The sequence below is a fragment of the Apium graveolens genome, chromosome 5, assembly GCF_009905375.1.
Source record: "Apium graveolens cultivar Ventura chromosome 5, ASM990537v1, whole genome shotgun sequence".
Lineage (NCBI taxonomy): Eukaryota > Viridiplantae > Streptophyta > Magnoliopsida > Apiales > Apiaceae > Apium > Apium graveolens.
The window spans coordinates 255,920,573-255,940,115 of record NC_133651.1 but is presented as its reverse complement, the minus strand read 5'-3'; the positions used below and the strand labels follow the sequence as shown (position 1 = coordinate 255,940,115).

At 35.0% G+C, this 19,543-nt stretch overlaps 1 protein-coding gene across 2 annotated transcripts; it reads left to right on the top strand.

Annotated features, from left to right (window-relative positions):
* The first annotated feature begins 7,425 nt into the window (after positions 1 to 7,425).
* LOC141725080 (uncharacterized) lies at positions 7,426 to 11,251 on the top strand. Of its 2 annotated transcripts, XM_074527464.1 has the most exons (4): positions 7,426 to 7,672; positions 10,067 to 10,428; positions 10,524 to 10,608; positions 10,708 to 11,251. In XM_074527464.1, exons 2-4 carry the CDS (start codon positions 10,090 to 10,092, stop codon positions 11,100 to 11,102), a joined length of 819 nt encoding a protein of 272 aa, XP_074383565.1. In that variant the 5' UTR covers positions 7,426 to 7,672; positions 10,067 to 10,089; the 3' UTR covers positions 11,103 to 11,251. The 2 variants fall into 2 exon arrangements, with proteins under 2 accessions (XP_074383565.1, XP_074383564.1); XM_074527463.1 differs by having other exon boundaries at positions 7,427 to 7,672; positions 10,524 to 11,251.
* The last annotated feature ends 8,292 nt before the right edge of the window (positions 11,252 to 19,543 follow it).

The window sequence follows — 19,543 nt, the reverse complement described above, 5'->3', positions numbered from 1 at the left end:
AAGTTCGAGGTATTTAATGTTTCATAAGTGGCCGTCGAGTCCCTTGGATTACAACTACTACGGACTTTAATCGTCCTAAAATATCACCAGGATGATTCCCGGGTTTTTACTATAATATACATACCGACCGACTCTCGGTCTACAATATACATGTCACGCTACTTTCTAGCGTTAACATTTCTCAAATATAACAACTCCGGAATACTTCCGGGTTTTTATAAACTTACACCGACCAATCCTCGGTCTAAATATATCGTTTCAAATCTGGTACTTTTATTATACCAAAATCATCATATCTTATGATTCAATATATAATAATTTGTAAATCACCGTAAAAAATTTATCATGCATATATCGCATCGCAGTGTTTAAAAGCAATCACAACACAACAGTTCTAAAAAGGTTGGGTTTGAAAACTTGCCTGGAGTCCAAGATACGTTTTCCGACTTCCTCTCGTTCCGGGTTTTCTAATCAACAAATATCATAATCTTAATTAGTATTCCTAATCTCATCACCAACTTATATTTCTAATAAGTTCAATACTTCATAATTTTCAATATTCGACCGACTCGAAATAAGTATCAATCCTTGGTCGAACCGGACGGTCAAAGTGGTCTTCTAGAGTTGACTTTACCAAATGTTACTATTACGCGACTCGCACTCTATCATTTTTAATAAATTGTAAAATTAGTATTTTAATACGAAACCACCTCGAGGAGTTTCTTTAGTGCTTTTAATATTTATCCTAAAAGTTTCATTTTGATAAAATGAATTTAATTAGGTGAAAAGTATTTCAAAAGTTCGGTCAACTACAGAATTTTACTATTCAAACCGCTTTCACTAAAAATGTTGGTATCTCTCAAACCGTTAACTCAATTGATGCACCATTTTTGTGTGCGCGATCTAGACAAAATTTGGAACACATCACTTGAAAATGGTTTTCTAGTAACAGGGTTAAAAATCCCGAAGTGGCAGTTTCCTAACAGGGGTTGTTTTTGACGTTCGTACTTCGCGCGACCTCGGGTCCGATATTTTTATAAAATTGAAAACTCAACATTTTTACTTGAAATTTTTATGACAGTTAATAAACTCTATTTATTACTATCTGTAAAAAGTTCATGATTTTTAAATATTTTTAAGTTGATCATTTATATTTACAAAATTCGTAATTTGTAGCAGTTTTGTCGCGTAAATCACTTTTACTAAAACGGTCATAACTATTGATCCGTAAATTAAAATCAAGCGATTCAAGCGCCTAAACGATCCTCATAACATTTTCTATCATAATCAATGCTCACTTTTCAAGAAACTGCAGTTTATACATTTGGTAACTTCAGCAGAAACTTAAGTTGAGTTTTGTTCGTTTTAACGAGGTTACGATTACGATCCGAGTTTTGTTTACATCTTAAATCATTATACCACCATCAACAATTATCAAATCATTATCTCAACACTAACTCCTATCAAGAACATCATGTTCTTGAGGTAACAATTATCAACCTTAAAATTAATTAACTAAACATCAAGATAATATCAAATCAATTATCAAAACCATACTTATATCCAAGATCCTCACTTTTCTTGAAACTTAAAACGTAAACAAAGTTTGGATGAATGTTTATACCTTCCTTGAAGTTTTTTAATCCTTTATCTAAATAATAGCCCAACATGTACATGTCAAACCTCCCTCCTGAGCAAATAAATTACCTACCTCCGAACTTGAGCCTAACTCCGAACCTAACTCCTCCTCATATATAAAAAATTTTGTCATTCACAAGAATTGAACCCAAGACCTCTTGAATTGAAAAACACCACATAAACCATTTAAGCTATACAAGCATTCACTTTGTTATTAAAAAACATTAACCACATACATTAAGACTGTTGTATTTATATTCTCTTTAATATCTTATTTAATCGAGATTAAGTTATTATTTCAGGTAAGTCTCATATATTGTTTAAATGTAGATTACTACCTATAAATTAATAATTCACGTAAATGAATTTTAAAATGAAAAAGAATCTGAATAATCGGGTTCGAACCATGATTCAGATATAACTCATTTCGAATAAAAATGAACGAATTAAAATCTAACTTAATAGTTTAAACGAGTACCAATACAATATTATAGAAACTTTAAGTCATGAATGTGACGAATTAATTAAGCACAAAAATTAAAATTTCGCTACACAAGCATTCACTTTGTTATTAAAAAACATTAACCACATACATTAAGACTGTTGTATTTATATTCTCTTTAATATCTTATTTATTCGAGATCAAGTTATTATTTCAGGTAAGTCTCATATATTGTTTAAATGTAGATTACTACCTATAAATTAATAATTCACGTAAATGAATTTTAAAATAAAAAAGAATCTGAATAATCGGGCTCGAACCATGATTCAGATATAACTCATTTCGAATAAAAATGAATGAATTCAAATCTAACTTAATAGTTTAAACGAGTACCAATATAATATTATAGAAACTTTAAGTCATGAATGTGACGAATTAATTAAGCACGAAAATTAAAATTTCGCTACACAAGAATTCACTTTGTTATTATAAAACATTAACCACATACATTAAGGCTGTTGTATTTATATTCTCTTTAATATCTTATTTATTCGAGATCAAGTTATTATTTCAGATAAGTCTCATATATTGTTTAAATGTAGATTACTACCTATAAATTAATAATTCACGTAAATGAATTTTAAAATGAAAAAGAATCTAAATAATCGGGCTCGAACCATGATTCAGATATAACTCATTTCGAATAAAAATGAACGAATTCAAATCTAACTTAATAGTTTATACGAGTACCAATACAATATTATAGAAACTTTAAGTCATGAATGTGACGAATTAATTAAGCACAAAAATTAAAATTTCGCTACACAAGCATTCACTTTGTTATTAAAAAACTTTAACCACATAAATTAAGACTGTTGTATTTATATTCTCTTTAATATCTTATTTATTCGAGATCAAGTTATTATTTCAGGTAAGTCTCATATATTGTTTAAATGTAGATTACTACCTATAAATTAATAATTCACGTAAATGAATTTTAAAATAAAAAAGAATCTGAATAATCGGGCTCGAACCATGATTCAGATATAACTCATTTCGAATAAAAATGAACGAATTCAAATCTAAATTAATAGTTTAAACGAGTATCAATACAATATTATAGAAACATTAAGTCATGAATGTCACGAATTACTTAAGCACAAAAATTAAAATTTCGCTACACAAGCATTCACTTTGTTATTATAAAACATTAACCACATACATTAAGACTGTTGTATTTATATTCTCTTTAATATCTTATTTATTCGAGATCAAGTTATTATTTCAGGTAAGTCTCATATATTGTTTAAATGTAGATTACTACCTATAAATTAATAATTCACGTAAATGAAATTTAAAATAAAAAAGAATGTAAATAATCGGGCTCGAACCATGATTCAGATATAACTCATTTCGAATAAAAATGAACGAATTCAAATCTAACTTAATAGTTTAAACGAGTACCAATACAATATTATAGAAACTTTAAGTCATGAATGTGACGAATTAATTAAACACAAAAATTAAAATTTCGCTACACAAGCATTCACTTTGTTATTATAAAACATTAACCACATACATTAAGACTGTTGTATTTATATTCTCTTTAATATCTTATTTATTCGAGATCAAGTTATTATTTCAGATAAGTCTCATATATTGTTTAAATGTAGATTACTACCTATAAATTAATAATTCACGTAAATGAATTTTAAAATGAAAAAGAATCTAAATAATCGGGCTCGAACCATGATTCAGATATAACTCATTTCGAATAAAAATGAACGAATTCAAATCTAAATTAATAGTTTAAACGAGTATCAATACAATATTATAGAAACTTTAAGTCATGAATGTCACGAATTAATTAAGCACAAAAATTAAAATTTCGTTACACAAGCATTCACTTTGTTATTAAAAAACATTAACCACATACATTAAGACTGTTGTATTTATATTCTCTTTAATATCTTATTTATTCGAGATCAAGTTATTATATCAGGTAAGTCTCATATATTGTTTAAATGTATATTACTACCTATAATATAATAATTCACGTAAATGAATTTTAAAATGAAAAAGAATCTAAATAATCGGGCTCGAACCATGATTCAGATATAACTCATTTTGAATAAAAAGGAACGAATTCAAATCTAACTTAACAGTTTAAACGAGTACCAATACAATATTATAGAAACTTTAAGTCATGAATGTGACGAATTAATTAAGCACAAAAATTAAAATTTCAGTAAGCATCTTTGAAAGGAAAAATTGATGGACTTTCAACATGGACTATATCATATTAATTTTTTTTTTTATTATAAAAGGTGATTTATAAAGAGATTACAATTTTTTTGGAGAACACTAAATAAGATAACTGAAAGAATATTCTTATTTAGATTATTTTTTATTTTAAATTTATGAATTCAGAATTCGACGTGTAACTAAATCTTTTAAAAAAATTATAGATATAAGAATTGGGACAAAGACATCAAATTTGGTGTCATAAAATATATCTAAATGATGTAATATTGATGATATATGAATTTGAAATATTATAACATGTGATTTAAAGGTGAATTTAGGGGAATTATATATTCTTAATCAAAAGTCAACCAAATAATAATAAAAAGCGTTTACAAGACCTACTAAAAGAATTGAGTTGTAAATTTTATTTGGTTAAAATAAAATAAAATAAAGAAATAAGTTACTTATATTAAAGTCTTAAAACTATCATTTATAATATGCCGTCAATCAATATATAACATACCAATTAAAAAATGAATCAAACTACAATTAAATTGATTAATCATTTACAAATTAAACTAAAAATAAAGAATTAATCCTGAACCGGATAATCTCAGGCGATATGGTTAAAACTAATATCTGATTAAAGGGAACTAGAACAAGAATAGTTTTTTCATAATTCAGAATATCGAATATCTGATTTGATCTTTAACAATTTAACATGATATGCTACATTACTCACCCCTAAGAAATACGAGTATCAAATATTATTTAAAAATGTGAGTTTGCTCAAAGCTAAAATAGTAACTACACAACTAATTGAGCTAAATATTTCATGTTTTTATGAACTTTATAGGGCCTGACTCATATCTACTCTATTTTTGCTATTTGAAATTGTAGAAAATCATTTATTTGAGATTTGGTTTATAACAATTACATGAAAATCATTAAAAGTCTTAATCATCAAGCTCAGAAAACTAATGATAAAAAAATAAATTTTTATAACGAGTCAATTTTATAACATATTGTATCAAACTAATAATCTTATAATATTTTAAATTAACAATAAAAATATAAGACATTGAAGTACTATATAGTTGATATGAAAATTAAAAGGGTAAACCACATTAAAGATATCAAAAAAAATTTGGGTACAATTATAAGGTTAGTAGTTCAATTATACTTTTATAATAAAATTAGGTATGAGTTTTTTTACATACAACATATGTTCCAAATTCTATTTAAACAAAGTGTGTGCAACAAGACTATGTTTATGATATGCCCCATCATGTATTACTTAACTATGACGCCAAATCTACGCTAAAAAAGAAATAAATATAAAATAACACATGTCATACATCTTCATCTAATCACGATTTAGGATATCGTAATTCACATGTCAAGAACATGTTTTCATCAAAATCATGTTATATTATATGAAATAATTTAATAATTTACAACAATAAATTACAGATACTTTTAATGTGGTATAATATATTTAAAATCTAAAAGTTTCAGTATCTATTTCGAATGTAATTTTGAACATATAGATAATATGATAATGACCTTATATCCTAACGAATTTGAAAATAGAAAAATCAGTTCAAATGTATTTTTGATCCATAATTTTTTTTAAAAACATAGTACTTATTATTATTATTATTAATGTTATTAGGTTGCAAATGTTACATTTACATATTTTGTCAAAGAATAAAATATTATATTTACGCTCGAAATAATATAATGACACATAAATAGTATTTAAAAATACTGCATAAACGAACGGCCCGTGCTTCGCACGTAGTATTTAATAAAGTCCTAAGATCCTTGATGAAACCTTGGTCTAGCTTTAGGAGCCTTAAACTTCCATGAAAAATCAAGAAAACAAGTTAGTGATTTTCGGAGTTACTATTCACCCTCAACTTCAAACATTTTTATAAAATTGAAAACTCTATGGATGGGCATGAAATTTGGTGCGTGACTTACCCATGATATGAAAGAGGTTTGGTAAAAATTTGGTGATTTTTGAATGAGTAGATCATGAGATATGAATTTGTTTTTCATGGTGTTATTGAAAATCAATTTGGAGACAGAGAGAATTGCTTGGCTTGATTCATGGAAATATGATGGAAATAGGCTTCTTGTAAATATAGAAAGTGTGCAGGACAATATGCATCCTATTTTCAAAGGCTAGGCTAAAAAAATCTTTATTAATTTATGATTTTCCTCTAGGCTAAACTCAGTTGGTTAATAAAGTGAATATAGAAATTAATCTCTATTAATTTACGATTTTAATAAAGGTCTTTTTAATTGTAAAATAGCCTCTTGGTCACTTTATAAATTTTCCTCTCTTTATTAATTATAAAATAGTTAAAGAAATCTTTATTAATTTGAATAAATGTCTTTTTTCAATGTCAAAAGTTTGGGTTTTTACAATTGATCTCCAAATTATATAGTACACCGTTAGTCTTAGAATATTTAAATTAATAAAGATTTCTTTAGCTATTTTTTTGTTTTTTCATAATTTATTCAACATTTTTCTGAGTTTTTTATAATTTAAAACAAAAGCATTGAAATCTAAAATAAAAATTCAGTGTTCTTTTTTAAAATAAAATTGGAGTATTTTGTAAATTTAAAAAGACTATTTTAAAAAAAATTATTTTTCTATAAAATTAAAGGAAATATTAAGATTTAAAAAGCAAAGTCATTTAATGTAATATTTGAATTTTTTAAAGATATGAAAAGAAGATTTTTTATTATCATAATCCGGTTTATAATATTTGGTGAACAATTTTAAATTTTGAAAAAAAATAATATTTTTTAAATTGTGAAGTTTAATACAATTTGTTTACAAAATTTAATTGAAGCATTTTTATTTTTATTTTTAAAAATAAAGTTAATTTGCTATTAAAAGAGTGAAAATTAGTCACGGAGCCTTTCACGTATTCTACACCTTTTCGGCTATTACTTTCGTTGATCATGTCCCTCTTAAGTAAATGAATAGGATTAACGGTTCTGTCATTATCCCAACTAAAATAGTGCATATAAGTAGCGGATAACTAGACTGATATTTTTGATATATAAACCTAAATTTAGTGACTATTTGAAATTTAAGCCATTTGAAAACAGTAAATGTATAATTTACCCCCAACAAATGGTAATGAATAGAATAATGCGTCGGAGATGCTGTTACAGTCTATCGACTCTTGTTGAGTAACTCTTGATCATCTTGTGCTACTTTTAGAATTGGTCTAAGTTATCAATCGCGACCAGAATTAACACTTTTTCGCTAAGCCTAAAATACTGATTTAAGGTTTTCCATTCTATAAATCGCTCCATATACAGGTACGCTACTCCATTACAACTTGCTCTCTAAATTAATTCTCTCTTTATATGTTTTATTGTTTCAATTGGGTTATACAATTTCAATTAGATATGTATTTTGTATTAATATTATGATGAAGGCAACTCAGGGTTGGGTTTAAAATTTGGTATTTGATATCTGCTAAATCCTTAGATATAATTATATAATCCATGTTTGTACTTGGGGGGGGGGGGTTGTAATCACCGGATTCGTAGCTTATTGTTACCCGGTATTGGGACTTTTAATGAGGATGAGAATGGGGGAAATGGGAGTAGAAATGAAATGGAATTTTATGACTCTAGTAAGGTATGCATTACCCGATTAATTGGAATGGTTCCAGTTGAAAAATATAATTATTATATACACTGAAATAATAATAAGATTCTGATTCGTGTAAACTGGTTCTATTAACTTTGAAACAAATGCCGGCATAATGAGCTATTTCAGTAACGTTGTTAATACATTTAATTGGAATGTTAATACCTAATAATGATTTATGACTCTAGTAAGGTATGCATTACCCGATTAATTGGAATGGTTCCAGTTGAAAAATAATAATGATTATATACACTGAAATAATAATAAGATTCTGATTCGTGTAAACTGGTTCTATTAACTTTGAAACAAATGCCGGCATAATGAGCTATTTCAGTAACGTTGTTAATACATTTAATTGGAATGTTAATACCTAATGAGAAAACAAAATTCAGTTGTTGAGGAAGGAGGTGTAGGTAGTGCACCCCACGACTTTAATGGACTGCTTGATTCAACGACAGATTTTTATTCTTTGTCCCCATGTTCCGCATCTGGTTTGCACTTTGCAAACGGTGGTCTGGCACAATTTGAGTAAATTCTATTTGTGCATTTTTTTTTACAACTTTTACCCCCATTTTCAAAATCTTGGAACCGCCACTATCTTCAGGTGAACAACTTGTTTCTTGTTGTCACAGTTTGTCCAATTGTCGAAGACTATTTAGAACGCCTCCTATAGTTTGACTCTTAAAATTTTATAAATCTAGTTTGACAGAGTTGTGTCTCTTCACTATAAACCCTTGTTGCAGCTTGAAACCGGTAGGAACTACAAGGAATGGGGATCATGAAGAGACTGTGACACATGTTTGCCTAACACATATCTTCCCCTACGAGTTTCTTTCGACCGAAAACGATGCAAGTATATGACATAATATCAAATGATGAATTAGTGAAAGGGATATTTCTTATCTTAAGAAAAAGCCAGACATCAAATGATTATATGTAAGTTACAAATAGGATATGGAGTGGTGATAGTAGTTGTGATCTTTATATTAAAGAGAGACCTGGGAGTGAAGAGAATACACATGGCCATAGCTCACAGCCACATGTATGTATTTAGGTGTGTTTTTTACATCATATTTAAAAAAAAAAAACTTTTTTTTATAAATAATGGGGGGACAATTGTCACCTCTCACACCATTCTAGAATCGCCGCTACCTGAAGACAGGGCATACAGATACGTCGAACAACCTTTGTTCTTCCCACATGTTATATCTTTACTTGTGTTTTGACTTGAAAACATATAACCATTGTTACTCTGACTCGGGTACGGAGTGTTGGACACGACACATATCCGAGTGTCGGACTTTAGTAGTCTAAAAATTGGGGACACGGGGACACTGTCCTATTTTTTGACACGGGTACGGGGACACGACATATTTTACTAATAAACAAGTATGTTAAGTCAGACATCTAAGAATAAAGTAACAACATAACTTAGATTAAAGTTAATTTTCTAAAGAACTTTACGAATTTGGGATCTTCTCAACTTTTATCTCATTATAGTTCCTTTTGTTCTTCTTACATATTTATTTTGATTATTAAGTGTGACTAGTATTTGCTCAATAAATTGGTCAAAGTGTCCATGTTTCAGTCAAAGGATCCGACACGGAATAAGTGTCATGTCCGAGTGTCCAAGTGTCCGACACGGGTACGGCAACCTAAACAGAAGAGTCGGAGTAACTTAGCATATAACTGACAAAGCTTTACAGAGTCCTAATATATAACATTTATTTAGCTAGTGTGACTGTAATTTCACAAAATTTATGTGGGTAGGTATGATTCTATAGAGCAGAATAAACCCTTTTACCTCTTTCACATTTGCTATTATGAGAAAATTTTAGTTTTGCTTTGAGATAACCTTTATCTTGTCCTGGCCAATCCATTGGGACATGTAGTAGTACCACACTGTAATACCTTTAGAAAATATGAAGAAGTGAGAACCACAGATTCTAGCTATGTTCTTGTATTGGTAGAATAATTTAAACTAACAAATGAAAACTGCACAAATTAGTGGAAATAAGGATTGCCAATAATGTATAATCTGATTTTTGTCGTGACAGTAAAGAACAACTATTTTTCAAGCATGGAAGATTCAGCCAAAAAACTTACAAAAACAAAGCCTAGAGTGATTTGGAATAATGAAAATGTCACGAAAACGTTTTTAGAAGCATGCATTCGTGAAGCAGCTGACAGTGGCAAACAAGGTGGGAGTTTTGGGCAGCAGTCATGGAGAAAAGTAATAAAAATATTGAAAGAATCTCACAACTTTGTTGTTGACCAAAAACAAACAAAAAATCGATTTGATTATATTAGATATAAGTATCAAGCTTGGTGCAGGCTCAGAAATAAGTCTCAAAATGTCTATGATGCATCAACTAACACGTTCAATCTATCCGAAGAAGAATGGGACCAGGAGATACAGGTTTGCCCTTTTAATTTTGTTTTTTTTTTATAGAAATCACTCATAGCCGTATCGTATCAGTTCTCTGATTTTATTACATTTAATTCTGAATGCAGACCAACCCAAAGGCTAAGACCTTAAAGACTTCACCTCTATTATTTCCTGATCTCTGCATTCAACTTTTTGATGGTGTTAGTGCCGGTGTGAATATTTTGGAGCCTACATCTACAAGAAGTAGGGTTTATTCAACTAACGAATCTGAGGTACACGAAGTTGATTATAGTATTGTCCTTGTGCCAGGTCGAGGATCCTTTGAAGAATCTAATGTCTCGAATCCTAATCCCGAAAAGGTAACACCACAAGTGCAAGAAAATAAAGATACTCGCCATGATGAAAGTCAAAGGCCCAGAAAGAAATCCAAACAACTGGTGAATCAATCTAATAATAGCCAATTTGAAGAAAATATGTGCAAGGCTTTGGAAATAATAATTCAAAAACAAAATGGACCTACAAATATGGAGTGTAGAGGTAGATTAAAAAGTCTTGGTTGGTCAGCAGAAAATCCATTGTATCAATTGGCTCTTGGGATATTTTGTGAGAGTGCAAGTCACAGGGAAGCATGGATGAATTTGGAAGAAGATGAGGCAGAAATATGGGTTAAAATGATCTCGCGAAAGCTAGGCCTGTCTGTATAGGTTTGCTACTAAATTTTGTATGGATAATTTAGACTAGTAAGTTTTTAAATTTTCTTTAGCTAGTTAAACTCACTCACATACCCATAATTTTGTTGCTGTCAGACAACCGGGGTATTTTCTGATATCATAATTTATTTTTTATTATATTATATGAACTGTATTGCTTTCAGTTTATTGATCATTAGAGGAGCTGTGTTGTTCATTGCAGTTATGAATATCAAGTAAAATGTACAAGTTTGACCTTAAAAGGTAAATTTAATGTAGTTCAGGTGTTTAGATATAATCTTAATTCAGTTTATTTAGCTAAACCGGCCTGGTACATTGACGACTCAAAAGACAGCTACATATTATGAAGGTACACAACACCTAGCGAGTTACGGACATACATTGATATCTCTTAATAACAGATCTAAAAACAACAGAAATATATTAAAACTGATCCACCTGACATGCATACTGGCATATGCATACACATAGTGATTACATATGACAGGGTATTTGAATCAAGGGCACTTGGGCCTGTTGCCAAGAGTGGTCATATCGGTGTAGCACTTGCCACAGGCCTGATGGTTACCATAAGTGCCAGGAGGCACACACTTGCATCGAGCACAGCATGTTCCGCAAGCCCTGCTGCATACGTTAGGCCTTGAATGCGCCCCGCACCTCACTTTACATAGTCCTGGGCAGTCTGCAATAACGCAACAATAATCAACACATTTGACGAATATAAGTGCATCTGTAGAATTGCTAATTCATCAAACAAGTTATCTTCTATCAACTTTCATGTAATTGGAGTAATCTCGAGCCACTTTTGTAATTTATACGAGTGCTTCAGCTACAGTAGATGACTTAAACAATTTACTGGACTGAATTTTTTTATCAAGTAAAAATCAAGGAACATGCATAGAAACTTATATAGGAGTAAATTAGAAAGTAAGTAATTGATCCAAAGAACTTACCAACACAAGTCAAAAGTCTCCTGTTGGGTCCTTTCACGACCTGGTTAATCATATAGAACATATGAATAAATGTACATATTGTGTGCGTGTGATTTAGGTAGCAAGGAGATAATGACAACCTGCAGGGGTAGGTGCTTTTGATCATCAACTGCTGCATAGGATTGAAGCTAAAGAAACGAAATTAAGAACAGTCATAAAAGAACATATTAATGTTCATAACACTAGCATAAATTGTTAGGCTTATTATATTTACAGGCTTATTATATTTACAGGCCGTTGACGGAGGAATTTGGGAACAACAAAGTCTGAGGTTCGTAACCGAAAACAAGATCTGTGATGGCGGTTCTTCGTCGGAAACGTGAACAGTAATCGGTGGATCCGATGAACAGTATTCGTCGGAAAAGATGAATAGTGTTTGGTGGTGATGATTATTGGGGGCTGAGATTGCTTAGGGTTAGTGGTGGCTCCTTTGCGCTCTCGCTTCTGACCCCTTACAATTTGCCTACTTATCCCTATTTATTGGGAATCAAGCCCACGTAGTTCTTGGGGAATAAAAACCTAATGGGCCTAAATTTCTTATCCCGAGGCCCAATGGGAAATCCACTGGAAACCGTCTTCTACTAGCTTTAGGAATGTCCGCCGATGAGGCCCAACCACAAAGGCCCAAGGCTCGTCCGCGGCTTCGAGACTTCACGGATAAGGCATCTCCCTGACCAAGGATAACCCTCCGCTACCAGCTGTTTCTCTAGTCCGCGGACACAGGTATAGCCGTGGTTCACCCCAAATGTTGGACGCATCCTTGTCCCCCGATAAGGAGCCCCTACCAGATTGCAGGACAAGTGATCCCAAGCTTTTGGGTGCAAAGTGCAGGATACTCCAAAGTCTCCCAACGAGGACACCCGTTGACTACAGAGACAGAGCTCCCAAAGCACACACCATATTTCACCCCGCATCCCCAATGAGGACATTCATTGACTACAGGAGGAGGCCTTCAGTCCAGGCATATCCCTGGAGGTCTCTGACCACGGACACCGCCTTTCCTATAGATATGCTACAGGAAGGAGTTCTTCAACAGAGTACCTGCATCAAATAGGTTAGTAATAATAATCTCCATCTTCCTTGAACCTTCCAAAGAGTTCGTCCAAGTAGCATGTCAAAGTTGCATTATGTGCCAAGTAGAAGTTAAGGGCGCGCCCAAACATTTTTGTACGTTGGCGCCGCCCTGTGTCATCAGCCTTTCTTCTTTTGTCATTTTATATTATAGGGCGCGCCCTAAATTATTCAACGTTAGGGCTCGCGTTAACTCTGTCCAAGTAAAGCCAATGTATGAATCTGTCAAAGTAATCATGTCCGAGGAACCCGTCCATGGAATCTGTCCGAGGAATCTTTTAGGGCTCGCCCTAATATGTGCAAAGGTAAGGGCTTGCCCTGACCTGTCCAAGGGTTTTGGCGCGTGTCAAGCTGTCCAAGGGTTTGGGCGCGTGCCAAGCTGTCCAAGGGTTTGGGCTCGTGCCAAGCTTTCCAAGGGTTTGTGCGCGCCCTAATTTTTCCAAGGTTTGGACTTGCCCTAACTCGTCCAAGGTTTGGGCGCGCCCTAACTCTTCCAAGGTTTGGGCTTGCCCTAACTTTTCCAGCAAAAAACCCATTTCCTTGGACGTCCTTCCTTGGCCGTTTGTCCTTGGTCGTCTGCCCTTATTAAATCATGTTGACCCGAATTTGACCCGGATACCTTTTGTACCAAATTTTGGCTATAACAACTACCCCCAAATTCCATATGTCATTGGAAATGGGATTGGAATTTTTAACTTTCTTGGCTTCAAAAATTTGTACGCATCGTTCTCTTAATAAGGTGTACCTATGTTGGTGTAACTTTCAGGGCGCAGCCAAAGAATTTTAACTGATTAAAATCATGGAAGACATTCGTCCCCATTATCTTTAAACCCAAGCAAAAATTTATGTTATCCTTAATCATGAGGGCGGGCCCTCCGCATCTTCATCTATGAAGGCATGCCCTTGGTATTGGCATCTTTCCCACCCATTTGAGGGAAATTCCTCTGTAAGAAATGCATCTAACTCGACAAAGTCTTTAAACTTGGAGGGTGCACCCCCTCTAAGAGGAGCATTTTCATCGACAAGGTTTTAATCTCTGGAGGGCGCGTCTTCTACAAGACGAGCATCATCCTCGATAAATTCTTCATCCTTGGAAGGCACGTCCTCTGTAAGAGTAGCATCTACCTCGACAACGTATTCATCCTTAGAGGGTGCGTCTTCTGCAAGAAGAGCATCTACCTCGACAAGGTATTTATCCTTGGAGGGCGCGTCCTGTGTCAGAGACGCATCCACCTCGACAAGGGAAATCATCCTTGGAGGGCGCGTCCTCTGTCAGATATGCATCCACCTCGACAAGGTATTTATCCTTGGAGGGCGCATCCTCTGTTAGAGACGCATCCACCTCGACAAGGTAAATCATCCTTGGAGGGCACGTCATCTGTCAGAGACGCATCCACCTCGACAAGGGAAATCATCCTTGGAGGGCGCATCCTCTGTCAGAGACGCATCCACCTCGACAAGGGAAATCATCCTTGGAGGGCGCATCCTCTATAAGAGGAGCATCTACCTCGACCAGGGAAATCATCCTTGGAGGGCGTGTCCTCTGTCAGAGACACATCCACCTCGACAAGGCAAATCATCCTTGGAGGGCGCGTCCTCTATCAGAGATGCATCAACCTCGACAAGGGAAATCATCCTTGGAGGGCGCGTCCTCTGTCAGAGAGGCATCCACCTCGACAAAGGAAATCATCCTTCGAGTGAGCGTCCTCTGTCAGAGACGCATCCACCTTGACAAGGGAAATCATCCTTGGAGGGCGCGTCCTCTGTCAGAGACGCATCCACCTCGACAAGGGAAATCATCCTTGGAGGGCGCGTCCTCTGTCAGAGACGCATCCACCTCGACAAGGGAAATCATCCTTGGAGGGCGCGTCCTCTGTCAGAGACGCATCCACCTCGACAAGGGAAATCATCCTTGGAGGGCGCGTCCTCTGTCAGAGACGCATCAACCTCGACAAGGGAAATCATCCTTGGAGGGCGCGTCCTTTGTCAGAGACGCATCCACCTCGACAAGGGAAATCATCCTTGGAGGGCGCGTCCTCTGTCAAAGTTGCATCCACCTCGACAAGGTTTTTTTCCTTGGAGGGCGCGTCCTCTGTAAGAGGAGCATCTACCTCGAAGGGTCTTCCACAGAATATTTCACACCCCCTTGGCCTTGGGTAATTCTCCAATGAGATCAATTCCTCACAACGCGAAAGGCCAATGACTGGTCAGCGAAGTGATAGACGTTGCTGGTGCATTGGAATAGTTTGAAAATCGTTGGCAACAATCGCATGCTTTAACAAACTTGAAGGCATCCTCTTTCATTGTTGGCCAGTAATATCCTTGTATGAGGACTTTTAATGCCAACGAACCACCCCCCGAGTGATTGCCACAAATCCCTTCGTGTACCTCTATGAGAATATAAATTCTCTCTTCTATGTCCACACAGCGTAACAGTGGCTGGTTAAATCCTTTCCTGTATAATACCCTATCATATTCAACATATTTTGTAGCCTGGTATCGAAGGCGTCGAGCCTGTAGTTTATCTTCTGGTACAGCTCCTGTTTGAATATAGTTATGAATGGGGGTCATCCAGCTTTCTTGCGGGATTTCTTATGTCTGGAATACCCCTATTTCCGGGATACTGGGGATTTCTTGGATCCCCAAAGGGATTTGTCCAAGCAGCACGCTATCCATTTTTGATCCCATTTTAGCCAAGACACATTACTATTATCTTCCTGAGGCACACCTTCTAGTTTAGCACTTCCAAATTTCTCTAGCAGACGCTGCACACAACTCATATATAGCTCTGTTCGAGGTCCTTGAGCTCGAAAACCCCCGTTGACTTGGTTTACTACCAATTCTAAGTCACTTCGAACGATCAAGTTCACAACTCCCAAGAGGTGATTACTCTTGGCCCGAGTTTTTAGAACCACTGTTGAGCAGTTTCCCTGAAAGTTGCCGCCAAGAGTCGGCATCGAGCCAAGTCCATAACTTAATACACGTCTATCTCTGTATTGAATCGGTCCAAGAATTCCACAGGATCATAGCTTCCGTGGAAATGGAGACCGCTAGTAGTGTTGCGATAGCCAGCCAGCTACTGAGCCTCTCTTACCACAGCAGAGAATGGAGAAGGGATTTCGGCCGTGGCCATTACCCTTCCTTCCAAGTGAATAAGCAGCCTCCTTAGGTCATCCACGTTAAAAGTTCCCACGCCCGGGATAACCTGCATATGAGGTTATGGATCTTGGGGCTGAGGCGGAGGTATCACTACTCGATCACCACCAGGAGGAGCCTGTTGCTGATCGGTGTCGTGGGTATTAGTTTGGAGAACCTTCTCCAGGCCTTTTGATTATTTCCTAGTTTTGCCTTCTATCTCTTCCCTGGGTTCTTCCTTGGCCTTGGTCGTGGCCACGAGGTGTTTCGTGATTATAATTTTGGGTTTCTCTCCCGCCATGATTCTCTGTGTTGTCGTCTCATTCAGCGTGGTCATAGGTGTGAGTGCCCCTATAACCCCGATAGTTGTCGCGGCGGTAGCCATCTGAGTACCGGCTTCGTCCTCCGCCTCTTCCCCTCCATTAGGATCTTCGCTAGCGGTCACTTCTGTATCTTTGGCCATACCGATCCAACGACCCACGAGGAGGAGCTCTCTCATGATCGCGGTGCCGCTCCTGATTCCAAAGGGAAGTCAGGGGCACACGCGTTGTACCGTGGGGCGTCACATCTCCGCGGTCGACTTCCTTTTTCCATTCCAAAGTAGCATCCTTAGATCATCATCTTCCAGGTGGATCCCCAAACGATCCTTCAAAGCAGCAAATCCCCATTGCTCGTTCTCCGGCATAGACTCTGCTTGTCGTCGTTCCTCGAGCCTACGCCCGGACCGATGAGGGTGAGTAATGTTAGGGCGAAAACACGCGCTAATATTCACGCAAGTATACCCGTTCGCAAGTAATATAGAATACTTTCTAGTTCGTTCCCACAGAGACTCAGACTAATTATTGTTCAATTAACTCACTCACCAATGTATGATTACTTCTCAATATTAAGATAATAACACTTAGAATTGATTAACTAATTATTAACTACAATTAACTACTATAATTAACCACTTAATTAACACTCGAATTAACAATATTAAAATACTCATGAGATCACAACTTCATTACTACTTCCTTCAATAGCTATTGTTATTACCCTTAGCATGCAACAGTGATGATATTAATCGAATAACACGAAACTGATAAAAGCCAACTTTCATTGTACTAATACCATTCTACCAAACATCCACAATTAAGATAGAAGTTGAATAGGCATCAATTATGTTGAGTCCCTATATGTCTACAGAAATTGACAACATAACGATTTAAGCACAAGTTATTCCTTTTTGATTACATAGGGCAAATAAAACTGTTAGAGTTACCCACTGATCATGAATATTCATACATGAACCTATGCTAGCATGGCAAATTCTAAATATCAAGATCCACCGTCGCTTCACAAGAGATTAACACCCTATCTTATATGTTCGCGACGCACATAAGACGAATACGCACAACCAAAACTAGATATCATACAATCATCACACACTAAGGTATTAAACAATTAACTAAAGAATTCCATAGTAAATCCGTTACGACCCCATGATCACGATTAGCCCATGATAGCACTCATCGTCATCATGGGTTCATATGAAAACATGATAAATAAACACAAGAGAATAATAACTAAAACTACTTATATTAAACCAGAGTACGTCACAAGAGTAAATAGGTTCAAAGTAAGAAAACTAGCATCCAACGTTACAACGAAATAAAGAATCACAAGAAAATATGCTTCCTCTTCGTTGCAGTGTGCTAAAACGGTCTTCTTCCTTATCTCCTTCGCTCATTGATTAATAAAACGATCCAACCTTTCTGAAACATCTCTGAAATCTACTTATATAGGAGTCCCATAAAACCCAGATAAATCAGAAGTTGGAAGCCAAACAGAAATTGAAGTCTAAAATAATAAAACTGAATTTACGACCCTGTGCGGCCTCAGCTTTCCTGAGCGGGCGCTCAGCTTCCTGCGCGGCCGCTCAGCTCTCTGACCCCTTCTGGAAAATTGATCTGTTTTGCTCCATTTCTTCGCTGTAATCTGCTCCTATCTTCCCACTTGCAATGCTAAACACATGCCAAGGCTTATTATTGATGAATTCTCTCCCGAAATGCAACTAATACCCTAAAATGCACAAACACTAGAAAAACGTATCAAATACACAAAATACTTGATTTCAAGACACCAATTTAAGCTATTATAAGATGTTCTAAGTGGTATAAAATGCCACTTATCACACCCCCAAACTTAAATCGATGCTTGTCCTCAAGCGTCACAGACTCAAAAACAAAATAAAAACATGCATGAATGCAATCTATATGAAATGCAGTGATCCCCCTTACTACGACCAAACCAACCAACTTACGACATCTCAACAAATGCAATTAGGCGAATAAAGATCAATCGAATCATACAAACTAACATACAGCCAGAAACGTGGTGTGTGCAAATGCTTAACAGATATGCTTCGAAACTAGATCAATTATCATGACTCAACTATCCTCAAGGCAATCGCATGACTATACGAAGAATAAAAATTCTAGGCACAAAGTTACTTATAACACTTCAAGAATCCTGGAGCTTATTACGGAATCATGCTTTTTATTTAAATGCTTATTTGAACGTGCAATGAGTGAGGTCCACAAAAGACTTATACAATGGCATCTATGTAGCGAGCGTTAGGTTAGCGGATCCCAGACTATAAAAGCCTTAGGTCACTAGGCACAAAGTCCCCTAAGAACTTAATAACTCGAATACCAAAGAGCCCACTCTTGATCAATTATGCATTAACTCTTTATATTCTTTTTTTCTTCTTCTTTTTTTCTTCTATCTTTTTTTTTTCAACTTTCTGAGCAAGTGTGTTTCGCTCCATCTTGCTCAACCCTAGACTACTCGCATAAACATACGAGCCGGCTACTAGCCATTTGACGTCTAGCCACAATTAGCAATGAATTCCATTTTTCACTCCATTTTTTTCTTTTCATGCCTTTTATCACTAAGAACCTATTATAAATTCTAAGCATAATCAATAGATTAACCTCAAAAACCATTAAACCATAACAACAATCTAGTCCTTCAGTATTCTCTAAGACTTAGTGAAATTACAAGTGTTTCTAGCATGCATGTCACCTTACACGACTAAACATCAACTTTAACGCTATCACTACACTCGCATCAACATCACAAATCAATTAGTAAATCAGCGCAAAAGGGATCATGGTCTATGCATGAGCTACATGACATGATAAACAAATAAAGCTATAAATAAAAAAAAATCTATATGACAAAAATTATGCA